Genomic DNA, 26,194 nt, shown 5'->3' on the forward strand with positions numbered 1-26,194 from the left:
AAATGGAAACAAATTCCAATCAGTTTGCCATCCTGCCTCCTATGCCCATTCCCGCTTTTTTTTTTTAAAGCTATTTTTTTCTGATACTCAAGAATGAATGCTCAGGATCAAAAATATAGTGTACTGAAAATCATAAAGAGGGATTTAAACAAATACAACCAATACTCTACTTTCCAGAGAAAATACTGCCTTTTGATTTAGAAGAGGAGCACAATAAAGATTCTGATTCAGTAAGTCTGCACAGGACGTGGAAATCTGCGTTTGTTTTTTTAAGTGTTCAGGTGTTTCTCGTGATTAGCCACGTTTGGAAGCAGCAACACAGTAAAGGAAGCCTGAGCTGGAAGAGGCTTGAGCTGGCTCTGTGGCCGGAAGGCTAGCCCTGGGGCACCTGGTAAGTCGCCTAGCCTTGTCAGGGAACCACAGAGCTGAGAAGGGAAGTACCAACTCATCTGCGTGTCCAGTCCCTGCTTTCACAGATGGGGAAAGGGGGGGCCTCGCGATGCTAGCTGATTCGGCCATGTCACACCCTAATTTTCAGATCCCTAAATAGAATTCGAGTGTATTTCTTAATTTCTATTGGCAAATCATTTGCTTACAGTGAGACAAATGGCCGCATTCTTATTTCGATTTGCGGAAATATTTCTCAGGGTCACAGAGGATCGAACTTACTCGGAGAATCTAAGATGATCAGTACTATTGATATTATGAATAATGCATAAAGATTTGGGATATAAAATATTAACCAGGTCATAGAATGACTAGGTAGAAAACCCTTTTCTGTTGCATGATTCAAATACGAAACAATCTGTGACTCCTAAAAATAATTTAGTTGATACCCAAATGCCAAATTGTTTGCCAGGAGGATAAATGAATTATTAATACAGCAACTCTTCGAAAAGAACTATTTGAAAAGCATCTAATTGAAATTTCAGAATAATCACGAACATTGGGTAACACACGGTAGAGATTTAGCAGCCAGCCCATGTCCCCTGCGGGGTGGAGGCTCCGAGACAGGCACGGGGAGCCGTCTGGGAGATGATGCTTCTTTCTTGCTGATCCACCACCCCCGCACCCTGTGCCTGTGCACCACCACACGCTCCAGCCCCCTCTTTGTGCCTTTATTTAGTGCTCCTTTCACCTGTGCCTGCCTTCCTCCCTCTTGACTTGTAAATATCCTACTTACCTCTTCAAGGCCAAGTTCAAATTTCACCCACTCAGGGCAGCCTAACCACCACACAGCTTCTTGACCTATGGTCTGGCCCCGTTTCCTTAATGATGGAATAAATTTTACATCCCACACAGGTAGGCGCTGCTCTTTTTCAAGGATGCAGAGATGCTGCTGTGATTAATCATGGGTTGTGACACATTAATTCAGGAGCCATGCACTAATGCAGCTGAGCGGAGTGATTAAGAGAGAAAATGCTGGGTTGGGGCTGCCCCATTCTAGCCTTGGAATCTCAGGCAAGGTACTTAATCTCTCCCTAGGTTTTCTCGTCTGTAAAGCAGAGATCACAAGGGTTGTTACTCTGAGGGTTATGGTGAGGATTAAATGCGTTGCCTTCGTTCAAAGCCACGTGTGACCCTCCGGAAGTGCTCCGTAGCTATTAGATCTCACTGTCCTTGTCATTATCATTCTTTCCAACCAAGTGACACTACAACAGTACTCTTATTGTGAGGGACTCACACAGTTTTTTGAAGTTGAAATGGTTCCTGCTTTGGAACCACCGGGCTCTCTGTTCTAGCCTCCCTTGTGGCACTTATCATAGTTTTCCTTCTGTCAGTATTTGTGACATGCCTTTTAGCTAAATCTGCTTGTAAAATTATGTTTTCTTCTTGGACTCCTCATACCCTTTGTATTCGGCAGGAGCAGAATAAATGTTTATTGAATGCATCGGTATATGAGGGACAGAATGTAAGCCAGTTGCTTCACTCTCAAGAGTTATATGGGAGGAAACAGAGCGATTACTGCTTTCACACTCCCATAAATTTTCAAAATCCAAAGCCCTGTATCAGGGCAGCCTGATGGGCACAGGTGCATGCTTTATTTTAAAGGGGACGAACCAGAGGCCCGGTTAAAATGTGTTTCAGATATTCTTTTAAAAAGACTTGACCATGACTTCCGTTCAAGGCTTCCTTTAGGAAACAAAAACTAGTCCAGGGCAGAATACTCCTCCATCTTATGTGGAATATACTGGAGCCACAGAGATTTAGGCCAGAGAGAAAGAGAATGGTTTAATTCAGGCCACGAGCATGGCCACTGTTAGGCTCAGCTCAGCTTCAGATCACAGAAACGTATTTCATTGGGCATAGGAATTGGGTGTTGGCTTTTTTTTTTTTTTTTTTTTTTTTGGTCTTTTGTCCTTTTCCTAGGGCCGCACCCATGGCATATGGAGGTTCACAGGCTAGGGGTCGAATTGGAGCTGTTGCTGCCGGCCTACGCCAGAGCCACAGCAACGCCGGATCTGAGCCATGTCTGGGACCACAGCTCATGGCAATGCCAAATCCAGAACCCACTGAGCGAGGCCAGGGATTGAACTGCAACCTCATGGTTCCTAGTCGGATTTATTTCTGCTGTGTCACGATAGGACTCCCAGGTGTTGGCAGTTTTAAGCTGTATAAAATACTTCAACATACAGACAACTCAAATTTTTCAACATACCGATAACTCTAGATCAGTTGTCTAATAAAGAAATATGAGACCCGGATAATAGGAAACAGAAAACACTCTGAAGTTAATTTATATCTGGACTTAGAAGGCATCATGTGAACAGATAAATAACACACACACACACACACACACACCCCTTTGCTCTAATTATGCCTCTAACAGGAGGACCTTTTAGAAGAGCCTGAAGGGAGCTGGGCTGCAGTGTGTACAGGGCCCGCAGTGCAGAGGATAATCCAAGCAGGAAATCCCATTAGGTTCCGTCTCTTGAGCACAGCAACTAGGTCTTCCGTGTTCTCTGCTAGAGCCACATCACTTGCTCAGAAAGCACTTATTGAACTTTTTTTTTTTTTTAAATGCATGAGTGAGTGAATAATTTGAAAATCGACTATATAAGACAATTGGTGATAAACAACCACAGATGAGCCGGCAGGCTTCCCCTCTGAAATGATTCTCAGGGTGGTGTGCTTTTGGGATTGTGGAAATGCACAAGCAAAGAGTTTTATCCTGTAAAATTCTTCAGAAGCCAGATAAGGCCACTTGTGAGGCAACAGGCAAACTTTTTTCTGTTAAGGGTCAGAGAGGGAACACTTTCGGCTTTGCCACCCAAAGGACTCACCTGTGCCCTTGCGGCATGAAAGCAGCCACGGACAATAGATAAATGAATGGGCACAGCTGTGTTCCAATAAAACGTTATTGACAAAAACGGGTGGCAGGGCAGCTTTGGCCCAAGCGCCACCGTTTGCGGACTGCAACCTCATGGGCCCCTTTGATTTCAGAGGAGGACCCTGCAGTGCACAGACATCGAGGCACCTCCCTGAGTACACGTGACCAGCTAATTTTAGAACTGAGACTACAGACAGTCCCCGACTTACAATGGCTCGACTGATGATGTTTCAAGTTTACGATGGTGTGAAAGCAATCCTTATTCAGGAGAAACCATACTTCAGTGTTGAGTTTTGATCTCTCCTGGGGCTAATGAGACACGGTAAGATGCTTTCCCATGATGCTGGGCAGCAGCAGGAGCCGCAGCAGCTCCCAGGCAGCCACCAGATCACGAGTGATAACCCTTCTGTTTTTCACCTTCAGTCTTATATCCACTAAGTTGTATGAAATATTCGGCACTTTAAGCTAGACTTTGTGTTAGATGACTTTGCCCAACAGAGGGCTCATGTAAGTGGTCTGGGCACGTTTAAGGTGGTGAAGCTAGGCTATGCGATTTGGTAGGTTAGGTGTATGAAACGCATTTTCAACTTCCAGTGGGCTTATTGGCACATAACCCCACTGTTAGTCGAAAATCTGTAGGATACAGATTTATCAAATCTAAAGCTAATGTTTTTTTTTTTTCTCATTAAAGGAAAATCCATTTATTCACCAGTTCAAATATTCACTGTGAGGCTGCCTATACCAGGCATGGTACCAGACACGGGGAACACCTGAGTGAACCAGGGCAGCACCACCCTGCCCTGAGAGAGCTTACAGCAAGGGGCGGGCAGGGGCAGAGCCATTACAACTTGGGGTCAGAAGTGCTACGAGGGCAGAGGTGCAGGCAGGGTCAGGGGACACAGGCACAACCACAAGGCGACCCTGTGTCCTCGCAAGTTTCCATGGGGAGGCCCGGGCTCTGACCAGCACCTTCAGCACGTTCCTGTTACAAGTGCTGTCACCTCCTGCCACGTCCCTCTGTTTAATCCTCCTCTGACACCATAAACACTAACGCTGTGGTGGCGCCTTCCACGCACAGCTGATCTAGTTTGAAGGAGCAGACGGATCATCACCACTGACCTTTGATCTTTCCGATTAAAAAGTTCTTTGAGGTCACAATCTGATCCATGTCTGAACGGATGGTTCCTTCCAGGTCCTTGGTCAGGGCCCGGCATTCCTCCTTCAAGGCACTTAATCCTTCTGAAACTTGATGCTGGACCAGGTTGTAGGCCTCTTCGAGGAGCTGCGGCAGAGAACAACCCATAAACCGGGGCTCTGTCATGTGCCAGCGCCTGACCGAGTCAGGTGGAAGAGGGAGGGTACACGGCAGACGACCACGACATAAAACCGCACACACACATTCTAATTTTTCTTTCAGGGTTTGAGTCTGTTTGGATTCGTCCTCATGTAAGTGAGACTGAGCAGACTGGGCAGTTCTCCAGCCAGGGAAGGAATTACGTCCTTTAAAAAATAATACCCTAAGAGGAGGGGGGAGAGAATGTTCATTTCGAGCAGCACAGCTGCAAAGCAAAATCACGGCTTACACCGAACCAGGCCCGCTTCCTGTCGTTCTTCTTCCCCCTCATTTTAGGCAGGAGGTCTGTCTGAAGGGTTGGCAGGAGCTCCTCCATCACCAGGTTACTCAGGATCTGTCAAGAGGAAGAGAGCCCCAGAGCTAGTTTAGTTGGGGATGCCGAAATCTAAGCATCGGGCCAACTGAAGGTGTCGTGACTGCCCGTCCCTGTCCTAAACTTAAGATTGTCCTGGGCTGGAGTTCCTGTTGTGGCTCAGGTGGTTAAGAACCTTACATAGTGTCCGTGCAGGGTTGATTCCTGGAGGTTAAGGATATGGCGTTGCCATAAACTGTGGTACAGACCGGCAGCTGCAGGTCCGACTCAACTCCTAGCCTGGGTGGGAACTTCCGTATGCCGCAGGTGCAGCCTTAAAAGGTAAAAAAGAAAAGAAAAGAAAAGAAAAAAAAGATTGTCCTGGGCTACATAAAATCTGTTAGGTGAATAGTTTAACTCTGGGTCTGAGGCCACAGAAATCTCAAGGACGATAACCTTGGAAGGTAAAAACGTCCTGAAACATCTGCAAGGAACAGTCATGTCTGCTTACATTTTTCCACTGGAAAGGACAAGTTCCTCAAATTCAAACGTCTACGGTTCAAACTATTAGAATCTAATGCATCTAGGATAAGAAGGGAAGCTTCAGTTACGGGGAAGGGCCTCCTTAGCAAAATGGTGAAGGGGTCCAGGCTTGGTTTTGATGGCTTGAGTCCTTGTCTGTGTCCTCTGAGACCATTGTGCCCCCTCGAGATTTATCAGGATCTAAGTGTCTTCATGCTCTGTGTTCTTTCTGCACCAGGAATCCCACTCCCATCTTCTTAGAGTCAGGTATATAATTAATAATTCCTGAACCCCATTTTGCCCAGTGGAGTAAATTCTTGTTTGGAACACATCTGCCCAAGAGTGACGCAACAGTGGCAACGGGGAGAGTGAGCTAAGGGCATAAGGCAACTGAAGCCTGAATTTAAACTCAATGGAAAATATTATCTTAGTTGAAAAGTATTAAACTCAAGAATCATAAGAATTGTCCAAATTTACCCTCTTGCACAGATGGGTTTGAATCTGAGCAGGAGCATGAAAGGGGGTTGAAAGATGAAAAGTGTTATACAGTCCAAAGAAAGAGACTGTCCCATTTGGGTGGGCTTACAGTTTTGTTTTAGTCTTTCCCATACAATGTTCCAAGAAATTTGGTTCTATTTTATAGCTTAGGGGATTGAAAAAGAAACTATGTCTGGAAAAAAAAAGGAGGGGGGGAGTGGGTGGTGAGGGAGGTGGGTGATTAGGGAAAAGCCCGGGGCAGCCAGAGCTCCTGGATACTGAAGCCAAACCCTGTCTCATTCCAACAGCTCATCTTCCTGTAAAACTCAGGGCTCCCCACCCTGCCCTTGAGCTGTTCTTCCCCAACCCAGGACCCTCTGGGGTCCCCTACCTTGCTCAGCCTTCCATGAGTTCAAAGCCCTGGGGCTGGCCGAGAGAAGAGCTAATCCAATCTTAAAAAAAAAATCATACTTTATGAAGGGGTTCGCCAGTCTTTCCTCCTCAGAACAGAAGTCACTGAGTTTTCCCATAAGGGACCTGAAACAATCTCTTGTGCTTTAAAAGAGGGGGTGTATGTACATTTAACTGCTGGGATTTCACTGGGAGATTTTAAAATTCCATCACACATATAAGAAGCCAAACATGCCATTAGGCTGATCAAAACCGGCAAACCCAGGGTCATTCTCTAAAGGACACCCCACGTGTGGCCTTCCGGATGCTGAGGGGATGAGGAAGGGGCGAGGCCCAGAAAGCCTGCCCTCCTTCCTGAGGCTGGCCCCTTGTCTGCCCAGGCCATGGGCTTCCTGCCCTTTGTGTTACTGAGAGGCCACGGACAAAAGAATCCATTTAAAAGGGTCACATTCAAGGTCATTAGACAAAAGGTAACTCTGGAACATATGGACAAGGCCTAAAAACTGTGGGTAGTTTTCCAGTCTTGAAACCACCCTGACCTGTGGGAATGATGAGCTCCTCTCTCGATCCGAAAGGCAAATAACAAATATATGGCAAAACTTATATTTACATTGTACAAAATGTTTTCCCCTCATGACTTCATTTGGTACATTTTTATTGACAAGCAGAAAATGTACTGATGCTTTGACTGGTGTACACATATTTTCACCCTAATAGTCGGTCAGACAAGTCACTCGAAGATATTTGCTTTGCCTGGACGCTTGCCTAAAATAACCATCGCCAGGAGGACGTGCCATACTTGCCGTGTGAGTCATTACGAAGAAGATAATAATGTAACAAACCTGAAAATTGTCTAAATACCGTCCCCTAGGATAGAGGGGGTTCGGATAATGTTATGACTAAGGTCTAAGCAGGCATGAAAAAAATGCAAATAACCTCAGTGCTTTAAACAAAAGATGTCATATTCTCAAACTCGGTCATGCCATGCCTTTTCCTTTAACTACTTGGTAGCTTCTTTGGGGCCTTGACCTCTTTTTTTCTGAGTCTTAGGACAGGGGCTGCTTCAGCCCATGTGTAAGCAGTTACGGTGAAGCGGAGCCTCAGCCGGGCCCCAAACAGGGAAGTCTTAAAAGTCATTTCCTCTCACCAGCTTCTCCAAGGATCATCTGACATGGTTCAAAATGCACTTCTGTCACATACTGGCCTTGTGACTCGAGCCAACGGCTCCGAATGTTCTTTCTCGAGCTTGGAGGGTGCTGAACAAATAACCCTAAAATAATGCTCTTCCAGGGCTCACGTTTTATGAGCCCGTGATTTTGACAAAGACACTCGGATTCTCAGGGGAGCAAAAGTTCTTATGGGGTCGGTCACCTGAAAACCCCAGCTTATACTGATTTCTCCTCTGGTTTTTGCTTTGTTTTTCCCTTTGGATATGTTTTTCATACTGAAAAATTAGCACCTGCCTATGACTGCTTTGTGCGCTGCTGAATGATGTCCACGTAAATACAGACGCACACAGGTGCCCACACACACACTTCTCAGGCTGCCTTGTTCTCTGGGTGTCTCTAGGTATGTCCTGCCTCACTGTGATGACGGAGGAGGCATTTCGTTCTCTTGCACCTTGTAGCAATGTACACCTACCAGCCCAAAGTAAAGAGCAGAAAGTCAACAGAAGAAAACAAACTCAGTCCTCAACTCCCAGAAAGGACTTATTACGTACTTGCTTTCCATGGCATCATGAAGGAATGTGGGCTCATGTGAGATTTCAAATGAGAGAAGAAATTAAGCACGTAGCCGAGCCAAACTCAAGGAGCTAACTGACTGTTTAACTTGGTATAGTCTCACCGTTGATACTGATCTTTCACTGGACCAGGAGTCAGACGCCATTGTTTCCTTTGTCATTTATCCACTTAGCATGTGACTCTGAAACAATCAGCTGCACAGGGCAGGGACACTCTGCCTTGCCCACCTCTGGATTTCTAGCACCCAGCATAGTGCCTGGTATAAAGTGGCTCAATAAATAATTTTTGAATGAAAAAAACTGGGCCAGTCATTCAATCGCTATATTCCTCCCTCAGTTTTCTCACTTGCAAAATGGAAATTATAACTGGTCTACCCATCCTAAGAGACTGATAAAATGAACAGACGGAGTTAGGATTTGAACATAAAAAGTATTACACGAAGGCATTTTAATATTGGCATGTCTATTAAATACGTTTGTTTATATGAAAGGCCAATCAGTGGCAAATGGTTCAGCCTCCCCTAGCTTTCATTTTTTATTTTTTGGCATAAGTATGGTTAGCCCTTAATCCTCTCAGGTTTGTAAATGACTGTGCTTCTTCCACATATCAGAAACCAAGAATTGGTTGAAGGTCTTGAGTAAGTCTCAGGATGGGAAATAAATGAATTTAGAATCCACCAAAAGAAGAAGAAGGTCGGGGGCGGGCAGTGGGGGAGTGGAGAGGGAAAAGGAAGAGGGGTGGAGGGAGAGTATTCTGAGTCATATGTTAAAACAATAAAGAATAGCCCATTACATGAGAAAATGTTTTTGGCTTTAGATGTTCAATGACCCTATAAAGGCAAGACACTAACTGGAATCTTCCAAATATTGTTCCCTAATAAGTTTCACTAACTCCCTAAAGAGGCATTCTAAGCTACGAAGGGAAATTAGAGTATAGCATTCTTGGACCCTATGTGCCTATAATTAAATAAGGCCCATACTCAGCCTCCTGTTCCTGGTTGAATCAGCCATGTGATTGGTGTCCTCAAGGTGAGTGGGGTCACATTATGAAATATAGTTTCCTTGGAGATGTGTAACAATGTGCCCGGAACAAGCCAACCCAGACACATAGCCCATGACTGACATTTAATCAAGGTCATGAGAAACTATATTGGATCGCAGGGGATATTACACTAGAAAAGGTAAATGAAACATAGAAAACTACCCAATGCATCTAAAGTTTGTTTCCTTTAATCACTTCATTCATGCATCATCCCATAGATAAAGATAGCTCTGTGCCAAATACTTTACTTTTCCAACAACATCTCTTTTAATGCTCACAACCCTGCAGGGCAAACATTATATTTCCATGTTTTTTTTCCCCCCAGAAGAGTAACCTGAGACTAAAAGAGGTTAAATACCCTGACAGAATGACCTAATGCCCCACCACACACTCTGCACTATGCCACACTGCTCCCATTTGCTTGTAATCTGGAAGTATGAAGTCAGTTGATTGCGAGGATAATGCTTTTTCCAGAAAAACACTGGAAATGGTAACTCTTCCATTGCAATCGCAGTGGTCTAGGCTGCCCTATTTAGTGCCTAATTTGGAGGTCTTTCGAGAAGGTGCTCAATAGCTTGCTGACCAAATGCTTCTAGACAATGAGAGGAATGGCCTTTCGAACTCCATCTTCCATTCTTGTAACTTTTTGTTTATTTGTTTGACTGTTTATTGTGATTCTGACCTCTTAACACCCAGAGAGAGAACAGGATCCAAAATTCTGAGCCGACGTTACCTGGATTTCATCCCCAGTGGTCATCTCCCATGAGCCATAGTGTCCTTTCTCTTGTCGGAAGAACTGCACAGCTTCTAAAAAGGCTTGGGCTTCAAACGTCATCTGCTTCGTGTAATCTAAAAGAAAGAGGCAAGGGCATTTAGCAAAGAAACACACTTTCTTTTACACTTTTCCATGGTCCTTCCAGTGTTGTGGTTCAGAGACCTAGCATCGCCTGAATATTGCCAGGGATAGAATTATGAGACACAGAAACGTTAAGCCAGTACTGAATTCGAAGTACATTTGCAGGTGCATAGTCACATTATTTGCTCACTCTACCAGCTGATCAATTCTATCAGCTATTGAATACCCTGGTTAGGACCAGAAGCAAATCTATCCCCCTTTATCTCTCTTGTAAATGCTTCCCTCAGGCATCCAGGCACCTAGTGGCTTTATGACACCCACTGTAACACCCCACCAAGGCAGATCATTCCTCAAAGTGCCTCATGTATGCCAGGGACGCCCTCCCAGTTTCCCTAACAAGACTCCGACTGCTTTGGGAGCTGATGTCAACTTTCTGTCAACAAGATATGGATGTAATATGCTGATTTATGCAAATGGAGAATGTTAATTGCTAATACTTATATAGCAAGATAGTGTTCTTTTAAGCATAATACATATTTCATTGAAACTTCACGAAAACCACTGAGGTATTTTTATCATCCCCAGTTTATATATGAGGAGACCGAAAGCCCAGAAAAATGAATTAATTGCCTAAGGTCGTACAGCTAGTAAGGATATGAACTGACTCCAGAGCCGGCTCCTAAGAACTAACTATACTAGCTTTGGGTTTGCCTCTCCAGACATATTGGATATTTATTTATTTATTTATTTATTTTTGCTTTTAAGGGCTGAATCACGACATATGGACGTTCCCAGGCTAGGGGTCGAATCGGAGCTACAGCTGCCAGCCTGCACCACAGCCACAGCAATGCCAGATCCAAGCCGTACCTGCAACCTACACCACAGCTCACAGCAACACCGGATCACCGACCTGCTGAGCAAGGCCAGGAATTGCACCTGCATCCTCATGGATACTAGTGAGATTCGTTTCCGCTGCACCACAACGGGAACTCCCAACATATTGGATTTTAAAAGGTGTTATATCTGAGAGGTAGTACCCTACCACAGAGAATGGATATCTAATGGTAGGGTTTTAAATGAGCTGAATGGCCTTCCCAGAAATCGACAAAGCACACCAGGCACTCAAATACATTCATTTCTGCCATGAACTAAATGTTTGTGTCTCCTAAAATTCATATATTGAAACCCTAATCCCCAATGTGATATTTGGAGATGGAGGTTTTGGGAGGTAGTTAGGTGATGAAGTTAGAACCCTAATGTTGGAATTAGAGCCTTTATAAGAAAAGGTCTCTCTGTCCTCTCCCTCTTTCTTCTTCTCCTCCTCCCGCTCTTTCTCTGCCCCCACAAACCCCTTCTCACCAGACACTGTATCCGCCACTGCCTTGGTCTTGGACTTCCAAGACTATGATATTTTTGTCAGAGCATCCCAAACTGAACAAGAGAATTTTCAACTCTTGGAGGCTCTTGGAGGATGCCATGATAAGCAAATTATAGAAATCTTAGCAGGGCAGTGAATTTAGAAATAATCTAATCTAACAATAAAGAAATCAAATCTTAGGGGAAATAAAGTGGACAAAGTGAAGGGACTGAAAAGGTCAAGTCTCCTGCCTCCTACTTCTCCCTCAGCAGGACACAAAGTTCTTGTTCCAATAAAGCATGTAACCTGCACCAAGAGGGCAATATTTGCTTGGTCAGCTGAAGGCAGCGGATTCTCTGGGGGAAACTTCAGAGCTTTAGCCAGTGGGATTGCTCAGAAAAGGACTTCATGGTTGATTCAGGGACTGAGCAGCATTAAAAGAGGATCAATCTGTTTCAAAAGGTGACCATTAATAGACTGTCGATAACTCTTTTGAAACTGGCTAGGTCGTAAGTCTCAGGAACTTGGGAAAGACAAACTACAACTCAAGACATAGCCTCTATAAAGACTCAAGCAAAATTCTTCACAGTGAGGATAGTGTGAAGGTTAGAACCTCCCCCTTCAAAGACATGGAAGGGTCACTGACGTTTCTCATATTAACATAACGATGTGGTTAAAATCTAAATCAGAAAAAGGGCATGTCCCAAGGATCAGATTTTTAAATCGAAGTATTTTCTTCCTTGTTATTTTTTTTCTGGTTTGGCAACTGATGCAGTGTTTAATCTCAGAGGTTTGGAAAACACAAATTAATGTCTTGGTATAAAATTGACAACAAAGGGGCTGTGATATGGGGCTCAGTGTACTGGGAGGAACTAGACCAGCTGAGATGGAAACTGTAATTACTACATTAAGATTCAAAACTGACTCATGTGCTCTTATTTTTAACAGCTGTTTTCATTTCCAACCTAAGGAAACAGAGCGATGGAAGAAAATGTGGTACTTAGTTGTGAGTATTGCCAGACCCGCAAGCCTGGGAATGAGGTTTTAAGTTCTTCACATCCTGACAAGAAGCATAAATTTACTTATTTCTTCCCTAGCTGGCCTCAGGAGCTGGAGGAGGCATCTGAAATTCTGTCCATACCATCTATATCTATACATATAGAAAGGATGACATTCCCACTGATGGTTGCTTTTTCAAAGATCTTTAAAAAAAAATAACTGAAGACATGGGATTTGGGGGGAATGATGTGGGGGAGTCAGAGAGAAGTCAAAAAAGAACTAGAAAAGCTAGCATGTAGTAATGGTGCAAGATGAAGCACTTCAATACAGACAGAGAAGAAAAGTATTAGTCATCAAATGGACCATAAAGGAAATTACAAACACTGAACATCAGCAATGAAATTTAAAAGAATAAGGGCACAAATTTGCATTCTGGATTCTACCATTAAGACAGACTTAAACTGAACGTTAACTACTCCTTTACCGTAGGGTAAAAAGGCTCTAATCACTGATTCATCATTAGATTTTTTTCAGCTTATAAAGTAATTAAATTAATTTGTATAAAACTTTTAGAACAATATCTGCCAAATAATAAGTTGCTTTGTGGATACTGGTTCTCATGGTCATAAACAAAGCTCAACAGCAACTGCCAGAGCATTAAGGAAATAAAGAACAATGGTTTGCTTTGTAAAAGACAGAACTACATTGCAATGGTCACGTGAACTTCATCTCTTCTAAGCCATTTGTAAGGGCACTGCTGAACTCAGCCAGAATGTACAGGTGTTTGAGAGAAACAAGATCATCAGTTCTTTAACCAGCTTCCTGCCACAGATCCCATGGGAACAAATTCCAGGACCTCAATCACCCATTCTCCTGCCAACAAGAAATCAGGTTAGTTCCGTGGCCCCCAGAATCAACAATGGTTTTTGGTCTTTAAGCCTTCTCCCTGCAAGATAACTTAGAAACACATGGTAGGCATCAGCTCGAACTCTACGCTTCCAACACGCTATAGTTACAAGGATGCTCAAGGAGGCATGTGGACTGGGGAGAACTCAGGCATCGTTAAATCCAGCTCCTTTGTTTGATGGATGAGGAAACTGGAAGAAGAAATGGTTAATTGCTTAGCTGAAGGTCACACAGCTGGTCAGAATCAGAGCCAAGAGTTGAAAAAGTGGTCATAAGCAGCCTTGGCATTCATGCTTACTTAAATCATAGACTATGGGAATTAGAAGTGACCTCAAAGGTCACCCACCCAATGCTCTTGTTTAATGCTGGGAGTCTTCAGAATCCCAGACTGACACTCCTCTGGCCTTAGCTTAAATGTTTCCAGTGAAAAGATGCTCACGATCTAATGAAGTAGTCTTTTTCGTCACCAAACTGTTGCAATTATTTGAAAAATTTTCCTTCTGCTGAGCCAAAATCTATCTCCATGGACTCTCATTAGTCCTGCTTCTGCCTTTCAGAGCAAAATAGACAAGTTCACCCTTTTTCTGTATGGTAACTAAAAGATAGCTGAGTATCCTTATTTTCCTGCAATCATTCTTTGACAATACAGTTTTTGGATTTTTAAAACTTGGCCCACCTTTTTCCTTCCTTCCCTTGGTGACCGACTCAAATCTGTCAATATCTTTCTTAAATTTGGACTTAGACTGAATACCACACAAGGAGTATTGTCTAACTAGTGCAATTTACATGAAGTAGAAAGATCACTTACCTTTTTCTGGTCCCTAACCTCTTTTTTTTTTTTTTTAAATGCAGCCACATCATTCTGTTGGCTCATTCTGTTGCCTTTCCTATAGTCTAATAAAATCTCTACATCTTTTTCATATAAAACCCTTGTCAATCTAAGCCTTTCCTAACCTATACTCTGCTTTTGATTTTGACGTGCAGGCTTCAACATCACCCCTATTAAATTACAACTTACTGTGAGCAGTTTAGTGCCCTGGAGCATGCCAAAATCATTAAAAAAATTGTAGTTCTGTCCCCAGACTCTCTTTTTATGCTGATATCATTCAAAAATTTGGTGGGCTTGCCTTCGGTGTTTCTGTCCAACTCACTGACAAAAACATTCATCAGATCAAGGGTGAGGACAGAGCCCTGGGAAACTCTAGACATTTTAGGAGACGTGTGGGAGACACATCTTGGCCATTCACTCAACAATCACAACTTCAGCACCAAGACGTGTCTGTTTTCCTCAGTCTCTCCCTAGTTCTCATCTGTGCAGCTGCATGGAAAACTCATATGTGGGGGACATGATTAAGGATTTTTGCAAGGGAAAGAAAGCTTCTCCAGGCCCCTCGGGGGCAGTTATTCAGGGGGCCAGCCAGAGAGAAAGTGCTTTTGTTTTTTTCCACTTACATAGATGTACTGCATGTCTGAGTCAACTGAAACGCCAAAGCTCCAAGGCCTATGTAGTCATTCTGGATTTGGACTTCGGCTGCTGTGTTAGGATTCCCTGACTCGGGATGGGTTGGGAAGCTGCCTTGTTATTTTATTTTATCAGCAAACTGTGCCAAGCTGTGTTAGCTGATCTGCCTGGTGACTTGTGAAAGTTATATAACAGCATTACTCACTACACTGCTATGAGGTTCATCTCACTAAGGTATACTTCTAAACCATCTTCGGCTTCAGGTCATCTGTCATCTTTTCTAGCAGAGCTGCAGCAAGGCTGCTTGTCCTAGTTTCTTTTCCAGAGCAGAGAAGCAGCAATGGGAAAAGTAACCAAGATTTATTGAATACTATCATGGAACATGAACTACTAGGGATATTTACACACATTATCTTGTACAATCTTTCTGATAATCCCATTAGGTAGGAATTCATATTCCCACTTTAAGGCTGACAAAGAAACTGACTTTCAAGAAAGGCTAACTAATCTGTTTAAGCCAATTTGTGGTCAAGCAAAGCCTATTTGCTTCCAATGTCATGTTATCACACTCTATAGTTTTATTTTTTAATTTTCTATTTCGAGATAATTATAGATTCATGTTTTTATAAGAAATAATACAGAGATATCTAATATATCCTCATCCATTTTTCCCTAATGGGGATATCTTGCAAAAACTATAGTACAATATCACAAGCAGAAAATTGACATTGATGCAATCTAGCCACCTTTTCAGATTTCAACCATTTTACATGCACATGTGTGCATGTGCATGTGTGTGTGTGTGTGTGTGTGTGTGTGTGTGTGTGTGAGTGTATATTGTGGCTTGGCTTTAAAATTTTTTAAAATTTCATTTCCATGTGAGTTCCCATCATGGCTCAGTAGTAGCAAACCCAACTAGTATCCATGAGGATGTAGGTTCGATCCCTAACCTCACTCACTGGGTTAAGGATCTGGTGTTGCTGTGAGTTGTGGCTGTCGTGCAGGCCAGCAGCTGTAGCTCCGATTCAGTCCCTAGCCTGGGAACTTTCATATGCCATGTGTGTGGCCCTAAAAAAAAAAAAAAAGGACAAAAAAAAATTTCATTTCCTTCTCAAAGTTTAGAATCATATAATCGACTATACTATAGGGATCATTTAATCCAAGCCACTCATTTAATTAGTCAGCGGATTGAGGGCCAGACAAAATGTGACACGAATTATTAAATACAAGAGAAAACCTCTCATTGGAACTAAAAGTGAATGATGTTTGTTCTAATAAAATAATAATAACAGTTTTTATTGTTATCAAAAAACATATTCATGACCAACTTAAGCAAATCTTTATTGCCAAACTGTAAATAATAACTTTTATGAGTACTAACCCAAGGATTACTTAGATGTGCCTAAATTGTATTTTGTAAACTCCCAGAGTAAAATAATTCATTCGCTGACCAAGTCATATCTGTGTTAGTGAGCAAAGACCTACCAGGAAAAGAAGAGGAATAAGCCAAGAAAGAACACTCTCCTCCTGGAGATCCAGAGACCCAAGGGTGAATTGTAACGGTGTTGCTCCAGATGAAAATACAAAGATAGGAATTCCCATCAAGGCGCAGCAGCAATGAATCCAACTAAGAACCCTAAGGTTATCGGTTCAATCCCCGGCCTTGCTCAGTGGGTTAAGGATCTGGCATTGCCGTGAGCTGTGGTGTAGGTTGCAGATGCGGCTCGTATCCCGCATTGCTGTGGCTTTGGTGTAGGCTGGCAGCTACAGCTCCAATTCGACCCCTAGCCTGGGAACTTCCATATGCCACAGGTGCAGCTCTAAAAGGACAAAAAGACCAAAAAAAAAAAAAAAAAAAGATAAAAGAACTTACTCTAAGGATATAAAAGACTTCTTAAATAGACGCAGGAAAGGTGTTTCTATTGTTTTGATATAATTTAACCACAGAGAAAAACTATGTGCCTCAGACATCTAAAATCAATGCATCTAATGAATTCTTGACTTGTCAATAAATATTAAAAGGCTGTTTACATATAAGCGATATCATACATTTGTCTTTGATTTATTTGACTTAGTATGATAATCTCTAGGTCCATCCATGTTGCTGCAAATGGTATTATTTCATTCTTTTTTATGGCTAATATTCCATAGTATGTAATATTACTTGTAAATGGAATCTAATTTAAACAATGGTATGAATGAACTTATTCACGAAACAGACTCACAGGTTTCAAAATCAAACTCACAGTTACCAAAGGGGAAACATGAGGGGAGGAATAAATTAGGAGTTTGGAATTAACATACACACACTACTATAAATAAAATAGATAACCAACTATGACCTACTGTATAGCACAGAGAACCCCATCACTTCAAAGCATGTAAAATTTTTTTTTCAAGGTTAAAATGAAGTTTATTATTTTTTTGATTTTTTTTTGTTTGTTTTCTAAATAAAACTGTTTGTGAAACAGCTATTTTATCCCCATGGCAGAGTGACCCCTGTATGGGAAAACAATATGAAAAAGAATGGGTATATGTATATACATGACTGAATCACTTTGCTGTATACTGACACTAACATGATATTGTAAATCAACTATACCTCCAGAAACTTTTTTTTTAAAAAGCTACGCAATAGAACACAAGGACTTTCTGCAATGACTTTGCTAGGACTTTTTCCCCTCCCCTGGTAGACACTTCAAAATATAATAAAAGTTTAAAAAAAAAAAAGGGAGTTCCCATCGTGGCTCAGTGGTTAATGAATCTGATTAGGAACCATGAGGTTGTGGGTTCGATCCCTGGCCTTGCTTGGTGAGTTAAGGATCCGGCGTTGCCATGAGCTGTGGTGTAGGTCGTAGATGCGGCTAGGATCCTGCATTGCTGTGGCTGGCTGTGTCGTAGACCGGCAGCAACAGCTCCAATTAGACCCCTAGCCTGGGAGCTTCTGTGTGCCATGGGTGTGGCCCTAGAAAAGGTAAAAAGATAAAAAAAAAAAAAAAGACAAAAAAAAAAAAAAAAAAAAAGACTGTCAACAGAAAAGGAAGTGGTGGTTACTAAAAAAGTGAAGACAAACTAACCAGACAAACTAACCTCATTTCTTTTAGATAGTCACAGTAGATTAGTAAAATAGCTACCATTGGCTTTGGAGACATCCACTATCTAGATTTTAGCAAGGCAAATATTATAATCTTGTGTGATTTTGATTGACACAAGGAAGAAATTCAGATTAGTTGATAATCCAAATAAACATAGTCAAATAGTTAACCTAAATGGTGAGTGCTGGTTAAAGGGCTGATGTTACTGACATCCTAGAGGAAAATATTTTCAATAACTTGGAAAAAGGTAATACATAGACAGACAGACAAACAGATAGAAGGATAGATTAGATAGATTGTTAGATAGATAGATAGATAGAGAGATAGAGAGATAGAGAGATAGGGATAACCTCAGGGTTTCATTTAACTATGAGCTCAGTGGTGTAATACAGTTGTACACAAAGAAGGTGATATAAGATTAACATTCAGAAATTGGTTGCATTTCTGTATACTAGCAATGAAATATTAGAAAAGGAATATAAAAATACAATACCTTTTAAAATCACACCCCCCAAAAAATTAAATATCTAGAATAAACCTGACCAAGGAGGTGAAAGACATGTATGCTGAGAACTAGAAAATATTTTTCAAGGAAATTAAAGAGGATTCAAAGAAATGGAAAGATATTCCATGCTCCTGGGCTGGAAGAATTAATATTGTTAAAATGGCCATACTATCCAAAGCAATCTACAGATTCTATACCATCCCTATTAAATTACCCACAATATTTTTCACAGAACTAGAACAAACAATCCAAAAATTTATATGGAACCATAAAAGACCCAGAATTTCCAAAGCAATCCTGGGGGGTTGGGGGGTGGGAAGGAGGAGGCATAACTCTCCCAGACTTAAGACAATATTACAAAGCTACAGTAATCAAAACAGTGTGGTAGTGGTACACACAGACCAATGGAATAGAACAGAGGACCCAGAAATAAACCCAGACACCAATGGTCAATTAATCCTCGACAAAGGAGGCAAGAATATAAAATGGGAAAAAAACAATCTCTTCAGCAAGTGGTGCTGGGAAAACTGGATGTCAGTCAATGAAACGAGAACACACCTTTACATCATGCACAAAAATAAACTCAAAATGTCTTAAAGACTTAAACATAAGACATGACACCTTAAAACTCCTGGAAGACAATATAGGCAAAACATTCTCTGACATCAACCTCACAAATGTTTTCTTAAGTCCGTCTCCCAAAGCAATAGAAATAAAAACAAAAATAAACCAATTGGACCTGATCAAGCTGACAGGCTTTTGCACAGCAAAGGAAACCATAAAAAATAAAAAAGACAACCTATGGAATGGGAGAAATTAGTTTCAAGTGATGCAACTGATAAGGGCTTAATCTCCAAAATATATAAACAACTCATACAGCTCAACAGCAAAAAAACAAAAAACGCAATTGAAAAATGGGAGAAGCAGTTCCCTGGTGGCGCAGTGGGTTAAGAGTCCGGTATTGTCACTGCTGTGGCTTGGATCACTGCGGTGGCATGGGTTCAATCCCTGGCCTGGGAACTTGCACATACCAAAAAAAGCTCGGCCAAATAAATAAATGAAAATTAAAAAAAAAAAAAAAAGAAAAATGGGAGAAGACCTGAATAGACATTTTTCCCAAAGAATACATACAGATGGCCAACAGGCACATGAAAAAATGCTCAAATCACTAATTATTAGAGAAATGCAAATCAAAACTACAATGAGGTACCACTTTACACTGGTCAGAATGGCCATCGTAAGTAAGTCCACAAACAACAAATGCTAGAGAGGATGTGGAGAAAAGGGAACCCTCCTTCACTGTTGGTGGGAATGTAAACTGGTATAATCACTATGGAAAACAGTATGGAGGTACCTCAGAAAACTAAATATAGAACTGCTATATGATCCAGCAATCCCACTCCTGATTGTATATCTGGAGAAAACTTCTATTGAAAAAGATACATGCACCCGTATGTTCATTGCAGCACAATTCACAATAGTCAAGACATGGAAACAACCTAAATGTCCATCAACAGATGACTGGATTAAGAAGATGTGGTACATATACACAGTGGAATACTACTTAGCAGCAAAAAAGAACAAAATAATGCCATTTGCAGTAACATGGATGGAACTGGAGACTCTTATACTAAGTGAAGTAAGTCAGAAAGAGAAAGACATATACCATATGATATCACTTATATCTGGAATCTAATATATGGCACAAATGAACCTATCTACAGAAAAGATACTCATGGACATGGAGAAGAGACTTGTGATTGCCAAGAGAGAGGGGGGGAGGGAGGAGGATGTACTGGGAGTTTGAGGTTAGTAGATACAAATTATCCCATTTTGAGTGGATAAGCAATGAGACCCTGCTGTTATAGCACATTATTATATGTAACCACTTGTGATGGAACACGATGGAGGATGATGTGAGAAAAAGAATGTATATATATGTATAACTAGGTCACTTTGCTCTACGGCAGAAATTGACATACTATAATAAAAAATGTTTTTAAAGTCAGAGAAAGACAAAAAAAAAAAAAAAAAAAAAAGCACGTGAGGTTGGACCACAAGAACAGGGAATATACCACGGGTAAGAGCAGTTGTAAATGGAACTCCTCTAAGCTTATCATCACACATTTCCAGCTCATGCAGAATATTTTACAAAAATTTAAAAAAATGAAGACAAAAAGGTGGAGTACCTCTGAATAAGGCCAAGTAACTGAGGAACCTCATAGCTTTAGAAATAAAGAATCTAGAGGAAAGAAGTCTTCATCTGTGTGAAGATCTACAGTGCAAAAGAGGACAGGATTTATTCCATGCAGGGTCAGATACTGGAGTCAGAGGAGCATGGTCCAAAGCAGAGTGTGGCAGACCTTGACTCAACACAGGGAACGCATTTCTAACATTTAGATCTATCTTAGAGTGAAGTAGGTTCCAGTAGGAAGTCAAAAGTCCCTCTCGAAGAAGCAGTGCTCCATCAGGACTGAGTTACCTTGCAGAAGGTGTACAGAATTGCTTAAATCTCTCTATTTTACATTATCATGACATTGTGTACCTCCTCACCACTGCACTTAGAACAATTCCAATTTAACAGTTGTCAGCATAATCGCTTGAATATGCCTTTCTCCCAGTCTGTAAGCTCTAAGACGACAGGGGACTGCTTTTTGCATTCATCATTGCATCCTTAATCCCCAGTCCAGTGCCTGGCACATAAGAAAGAAAAAGAGGGAAAAGAAATGAAGGAAGGGAGGAGGAAAGGAAAGAAGGCAGAAAGGTAAAAGAGGAAGGGAGGGATTCAAATACTAGAGAGAAGGCGGAATTACATCTCTTTATAATGTTCTTTCTAAACTGAGATTTCTTGATTACAAACAAAACCCAAGCATTGCAAATGAATTAGATTCTCTGAATTAGCCCCTTCCCTGCTGTTGTAAAAAGCTACTGAAGGGCATAGATGGGCTCACCCCAGTGCTTCTCAGACTTGGTGAGCATCAGAATCCCATGAGAAGTCTTGCTAAACAGATTGCTGGGCCCCAGTCTAGGATTTCTGATTCAGCAGGTCTGGACTAGGGTTCATGAATTAGCATTTCTAACAAGCTCCCAGGTGATGCTGATGCTTCGAGTCCAAGGCACCCTTTGAGAACCACTCCCTCACTCAGCATTAGGGGAGTGATTCTCAAACATCAGAATCACCTAAAGTGCCTATTGAAAATAAGACTCTTGGCCTTGCCCCAGAGATTCCTATTCAGCAGGTCTTTGATTGGGCTTAGGAATCTGCATTTAAACAAGCTCTGCAGGTGATTCTTTTGCAGGTGGTTTACAGACCAAATTTTGAGGGAAAAAATTTACATAGAGAAGCAGATACAGTAGAAGTCTCTGGCTCTTGAATGCTTAGGGTCTTGATGGCAGCATTTCCTCATTATTAGGTTAAGAAATATTCCCTCTGTCAACTGCTCACACATTTAACACAAATGAACCCTTCCACTTACTCAAAGTGATGTATAAACATAGTACTATGGGAGTTCCCTGGTGGCCAAGCAGTTAAAGACTCGGTATTGCCACTGCAGCGGCTAGAGTTACTGCTGTGGCTGGGGTTTGATCCCCAGCCTTCGAACTTCTACAATCCACAGGCATAACCAAAAAAAAAAAAAAAAAAAAATAGTGCTGAAGCATTATCAAAGGTATGTGAATAAGGAGCCACTTTGGGCACCTCATACAACTTGAACTCAACCCATAGAACAGAACCCCCTTCACTTCAGGAGCAGTCATCATTGTCTGGACATAAATCCTCAGATGCAATCCCCAGAGAACCTCATTTCCTGTGTTTTTGTTTGTTTGGGTTTATTTTTCTTATTATTATGATTATTGGTATTCACTTCTGTGACATCCTTCTTTTCTTTAACATCTACGATCTTAATTTCTCTATTTTAATTTTTTCCAAGTCTTAAAAAAATTAAAATGACCTATGCTTTCATCTTCTGCAAAGGTAAGAATGGTGTTATTGAACTCCTGATAAGGAAGGAAGGAGTAGTTCCTTTCCAAATATCCAGAAGATATTCTGTGCCCTAAAGCTAGGTTCACTGAGTATGCCTCCATGGGCCTGAAAGTGTTTGTCCATCCCCCCATGTGTCTAAGATCCCTGGGCAGAGTCAGGCTAAGAGAACAGTGATACAATCAATCATTTCCAATCTGCCAGGATAAACATACGTGGCTTGATGTCAGTGAGATTTGTTTCTAAGACAGTGAGTGCAGAACTGCCTTCCAATCCTCCAGTAACTATTTGTGGAGATGATGCTGAAATGCCTCAGGGAGGAAAAATAATTATACCCAAGAACCTAAGTAAAACAAAAGAAAACTATCTAGTTTCTTCCTGAAAATGTGAATTTTAGAAAGAGTTCACTATGTAATGTTTACAGGCCATTGTGGCAGTGCACACACTCGGGTAATATTTCAGCTCAGACGGTGAAAACTGGGTCGTGTGTCTCCCACTGACATTGTGGGGAGTTGTGCAGCTTACTCCCTGCAGGCAAAAACTTAACACACAATCTGGACACTATTTAAAGCAAGCCTGAGTGTTCAGATGCACAGGAAAAATGCTCCTCTAGCCACAGACTTGTCTTTCATTTTTGATGCCACTTTTCTATTTTTCCTGCAAAAAACTATTTGCACATGTTGTTTTTTGTTTTTGTTTTTGTTTTTTTTCTGTCTTTTTGCTATTTCTTTGGGCCGCTCCCGCGGCACATGGAGGTTCCCAGGCTAGGGGTTGAATCGGAGCTGTAGCCACTGGCCTACGCCAGAGCCACCTCAACGCAGGATCCAAGCTGCGTCTGCAACCTACACCACAGCTCACGGCAATGCCGGATCGTTAACCCACTGAGCAAGGGCAGGGACCGAACCTGCAACCTCATGGTTCCTAGTCGGATTTGTTAACCACTGTGCCACGACGGGAACTCCCACATGGGTCTTAGTCTAATTGGTCAGCACAGCACACAAAAATATTAGGAAAATTCTTCCTGGCTGATTCTATAGATGATCTTAATATTGTGAGTTCTGAACACATTTGTGGAAGCATGATTTCTACAAGGCAGAGAGCAGAGTAACCTGACCAGGTTTACATCAGGGTACAAATCACTGGTGTTAACTAGCATCACTTTACTATATCCTAACCTGACACACTCACAGAGTGTGGTGCTGTCTGATGATGCTTTCTGGGGATTTTCATTCATCACCATCATTAATCATCACCAGTGATTAATAATAGCATCCACCTTGCACTTGTCAGATGATTTTACAGTTTACGTCTCATTTGATTCTCACAACAATCTCATGAGATGGGTAAGCCGGATGTAATCATTTGCAGGTAGAAAAGTGGAAAAAAGTGAAAACCAAAGAAGTTTAAGTCATTGTCCAAGGTCAGATGAATATGTAACTCATTTTATGGGTCATCAAATGAGAGTTAAAATAATAGGCAGGAGAAAAGTTCTACATCCATGCAGACTCCATATCAAAAATGACCGAAATTTACTTCAAACTTCTAACTACAACAGAAGTTGTGACTACTTTTAACTAGGATAAAACATCTCAGTTCCTTATTTGTAACATTTTGTAATATTGAAAAAATGAAGGCGACCCATGCTCCATTCCTTTCCTAGGAACTAGGTAGGGATGGCAGCCACAGACTCCTGGAACCCATTACCTGCCCTGATTAGGAAGGTAAGCCTGGCTAATCCACGGCCTACTCCTTAGGTTTGATGGGCAGCATACAATTTAGTCCTCAAGTTCTTAAGGGCTAGATCATTTTTATGAAAAATAGGAACTTCTACAGTCATGTACCAATAAAAACACTGTCCACATTCCTGACCTATTACAAGAAGGGACAGTGCTGCCAACAGAGTTCTTTTCAACTTCGGGTTAGCTGAGACCACAATATGTACCAAATTTTCAAAACTGTTTTCAGCCAAAAGATACTAGGAAAGCATCTTGCTGTTGGGGTGGTTGAAGGTCTGTGACTCCACAGCAGCATATACTGTCCCACTAAGGGATCCACTGAATGTGGCTTTACACTTAGCATAAGTATATATTTTATCATGCAAACTCGAAGCACTAACAATGATTTTCAGTAACGTCCAAGGAGCATCTTGTTTAATAACTTGACTAAGAACAAGTTTAAGCAAAACATGATAGGATTACTGAATGGAATATTATGTAGTCTCTAAAATAATAATTATGATGACTGTGACACACTGCAGAAAAGTAGTTTGGGAAAAAGGGAAAAATTTAATTGCAAAAGCCAAATTATAAAATTACACATACATCCTAATTAAGCAATATGAAATATGGACCCATGTGAGCAATGACTGGAAGGGAATGCATAGGAAATGAGAACTGAGTTATGGGGACTTTGTGACTCACGTGTTATGAGATGTTTTATTATCCTCAGGAAGATCCATGCTGATCTAATGCTTTTTTTTTTTTTTTTTTGGTTTGCTTTTTACCAATCGGCTCATGACCATGAACAATATTTGCCTCTCCAGAGTCAAAATAGTCCTGTAGAAGTCTGACTCTTAAAACCTCAGAGCACCAGCAGCTGCCAAATCATGACGTGCTCCATGGTCCCAAAACACAAGGTCCACATGGAGGTGTTTGTAAATTAACTGATGTGAGTGAAACAGCCCTTCTCTCCCTCAGGACGGGAGGAACTCAAGCCTGGCTCCTCATTCCACCAAGCAGTTGCCAGTGTGATTTCTTTTTTTCCTTTTTTTTTTTTTTTGTCTTTTTAGGGCTGTACCCACGGCATATGGAGGTTCCCAGCTCAGGGGTCGAATTGGAGCTGTAGCAGCTGGCCTACGCCATAGCAACGCCAGATCCGAGCCACGTCTGTGACCTTCACTGCAGGTCACGGCAGCCGCGGGTCCTTAACCCACTGAGTGAGGCCAGGGATCGAACCTGCATCCTCAGGGATGCTAATCAGATTCACCTCCGCTGAGCCACAGAGGGAACTCCTCCAGGGTGATTTCCACTGCAGAGGTCATGCTTTTTGTCCTCTCCTTAAAATACAGCTTAGCATGGTTCACTCAGAATAGGTTTCGCCTGCCTCCTTCAAGTGTTTTCTTTTCAAAAATGGAAGGAAAATCCTTAGATCTTGGAGTTCTTTGGGCTTGTCATAAATGTCCTTTAAACCATTATTACTATTCTAAGCTTGCCAAGAAAACTGAACAAGGTCCTAAGATGACATAATGTCCTCGAGGACAAGGACCGTCACATTCATCACTGTATCCAAAGGCCACAGCACAGGGCCTGGCACTAAATGCTCTCTTGAATTGACCAATTAAAGAAGAAATCAAGGATTTCATAATTCAGAGGCAGCCATGGAACAGGAGGGGATAAAACTGGGTGCTATTTCTACTTTGGCTGTGGGACTTGAAGTGAATTACTTTGCTACTTGGGGCGTAATTCAGTTCATTTCAAGTGAGAGGCTGACTGTGAGGCCACCTTTTCTTGCTGTGAAACAGTATAATCCTATGATAAACGGCGAGTATAGTTAGTTTATCAACATTCAGACAGTGCTTTCCATGACAGTGTTCCAATATGGGGATGTAAATTCCGGCTGCAGGACCATTTTATCCTTTGCACTGAACTTTCTCTCTCCCTGGCCTGCAGAAAGTAATCAATGTGGCTATTAGAAAATATTGAAATACATATGTTGTTTTCATTACATAGTCTATTGGCTAGCGCAGATCTAAGTTTCTTAGCCCTCCCCTTCCCCGTTTCATTAATCTGAATAATAGTTCAGTTTATGGTTATTTCCACTGGGTTCACCACCTGGGTATTTAATAACTTAAGCCAACAAAATAGTG

The 26,194-nt window shown here is 41.7% G+C and overlaps 1 protein-coding gene across 1 annotated transcript in view; it reads right to left on the reverse strand.

The window, feature by feature from the left end:
- Window positions 1-26,194, reverse strand: part of FAM129A (protein Niban-like) — a 165,087-nt gene that overhangs the window by 18,085 nt on the left and 120,808 nt on the right. Inside the window, exons 6-8 of the mRNA NM_001243219.1 lie at window positions 9,904-10,019; window positions 4,915-5,019; window positions 4,451-4,613 (exon numbers count right to left, since the gene is read on the reverse strand). Coding sequence (NP_001230148.1) covers window positions 4,451-4,613; window positions 4,915-5,019; window positions 9,904-10,019 — 384 coding nt within the window. The remainder of the gene's footprint in view (window positions 1-4,450; window positions 4,614-4,914; window positions 5,020-9,903; window positions 10,020-26,194) is intronic.

This window comes from Sus scrofa, chromosome 9 (assembly GCF_000003025.6).
Source record: "Sus scrofa isolate TJ Tabasco breed Duroc chromosome 9, Sscrofa11.1, whole genome shotgun sequence".
In the NCBI taxonomy this organism is placed as follows: domain Eukaryota; kingdom Metazoa; phylum Chordata; class Mammalia; order Artiodactyla; family Suidae; genus Sus; species Sus scrofa.